General features: G+C 38.3%; 1 protein-coding gene across 4 annotated transcripts in view; it reads right to left on the reverse strand.

The window, feature by feature from the left end:
- Prkaa2 (protein kinase AMP-activated catalytic subunit alpha 2) overlaps nucleotides 1–1,682 on the reverse strand; it is a 75,035-nt gene that overhangs the window by 23,650 nt on the left and 49,703 nt on the right. For all 4 annotated transcript variants that reach the window (XM_021200108.2, XM_029539581.1, XM_029539580.1 and 1 more), the window contains 2 exons: nucleotides 956–1,049; nucleotides 251–395 (listed from right to left, as the gene is read on the reverse strand). In XM_021200108.2, the coding sequence (XP_021055767.1) occupies nucleotides 251–395; nucleotides 956–1,049 (239 nt within the window). The remainder of the gene's footprint in view (nucleotides 1–250; nucleotides 396–955; nucleotides 1,050–1,682) is intronic.

The following is a 1,682-nucleotide window of genomic DNA, read 5'->3' on the forward strand; positions in this document are numbered from 1 at the left end:
AAAACAAAACAAAACAAAACAGGCACCATTTCCTTAGGAGGAAAGGCATGTCAAGTGGATCTGTTTTCTAGAAATCTCTACTATTTAAGTGAATTTCAATAAACAAAATAGACCAGTGTGAACTGCAATCAATCCCTTTTTGTGGTGCAGATTTGGGAGGGTGAATTGGAAAGTTCTTAGTTCTGTAAACGAAGATACTGGTCAGTTTTACAGGTACTACACAGCCCTGGGCAACCCTGGAGTGGCGTACCAAAGTCAGCTATCTTAGCGTTCATCTGGGCATCCAGCAGCACATTCTCTGGTTTCAAGTCCCTGTGGACAACCATATGCCTGTGACAGTAATCCACGGCAGACAGGATCTGCTGGAAGAGCCGGCGAGCTTCCACCTCTTCAACCTAGCAAGCAGGAAAAGAAGCTGCATCAAGACTATCTGGGGCATCATTTATTATGCGCTTCAGCTTTGTAACAAGTCTAAATATAACTGATCAGGCTAATTAAAATGGACTAATTAGAAATCCAACATGTCAGAAAAAGCAAACCAGCTAAAACCTTGCCAAAGCTCAAAATAGTACTCGATGGATTTTTTTGCTTGGCTGCTTGGCAATGATGTTTAATTTTCAACCAATATTAAATATGCACAATGTTTTGGGGCAGTCAACTAAAACAGATCTTATGTGAAAAATGCTAAGAAAAGAAAATAATTGAAGCTTCAAGATGATTTTATACAGAACAGATTGTGAAAAGTACAAGAATCACTTGGCGATTAAGTGAGATATAGTTTCCAAATTAGTGAGCAAAAGGCATATTTCTCAAGAAAGGAAATACGTCCTGTGTGTGTAGTTGATGTTACAGAAACTGTAAAAGCACTGGAGATATGTTTGTGGTTAGCTACTTCCAGTTCCTTCCACTTTCTTAGCTTGGGGCTGAAAGATACCCTAGAAAATATGTCACTCACCCGTCCATGTTTGCAGATGTAGTCAAATAATTCACCTCCAGACACATATTCCATTACCATAAAAAAGTCTGTCGGAGTGCTGATCACCTGGTAGCTTGTCAGAAAAAAAAAAAAAAAGTGGGTTAATACAAAATGGTGCACCTAAAAATAATCAACCTCATCTGCTATTCTTGTTACAACTCATATTCTAATGTTTGTATAATATTATAGGACAGCAACAGATTTTACAATGTTATCAAACTAATTCCAGTGCCATAAGCATGGGAGGAGGTTACAAAATTCTCCCATTTTCTGAGCCTTATAGACTCCTCTTCAGGTTTCTGCTTGTCAGACTCTTGTTATCTTTAAAGTCTTCACAAACTAAGTTAAGCACTTTTTCCATTTCAACAAAAATTTGTTCAACCAATAAAGATGGGTATTATATGCTTAGAATATTCTTAGACATATAAAATATATCATAAAGATATATACTTAGCAAAGTATTCAGCAGGTCGACAAATCATCCTTTCTTAAAAGCAGCTGGGGGAGGAACTATATACTGAAGCAATCAGAGAGAAAGGCAGATGGAAAACTACATGTCTTAGTCAGGGGAGTCAGTCTATTCCTGCACAAACATCATGACCAAGAAGCAAGTTGGGGAGGAAAGGGTTTATTCAGCTTGTACTTCCACATTGCTGTTCATCACCAAAGGAAGTCAGGACTGGAACTCAAGCAGGGCAGGAAGCAG

This window comes from Mus pahari, chromosome 6 (assembly GCF_900095145.1).
Source record: "Mus pahari chromosome 6, PAHARI_EIJ_v1.1, whole genome shotgun sequence".
Classification (NCBI taxonomy): domain Eukaryota; kingdom Metazoa; phylum Chordata; class Mammalia; order Rodentia; family Muridae; genus Mus; species Mus pahari.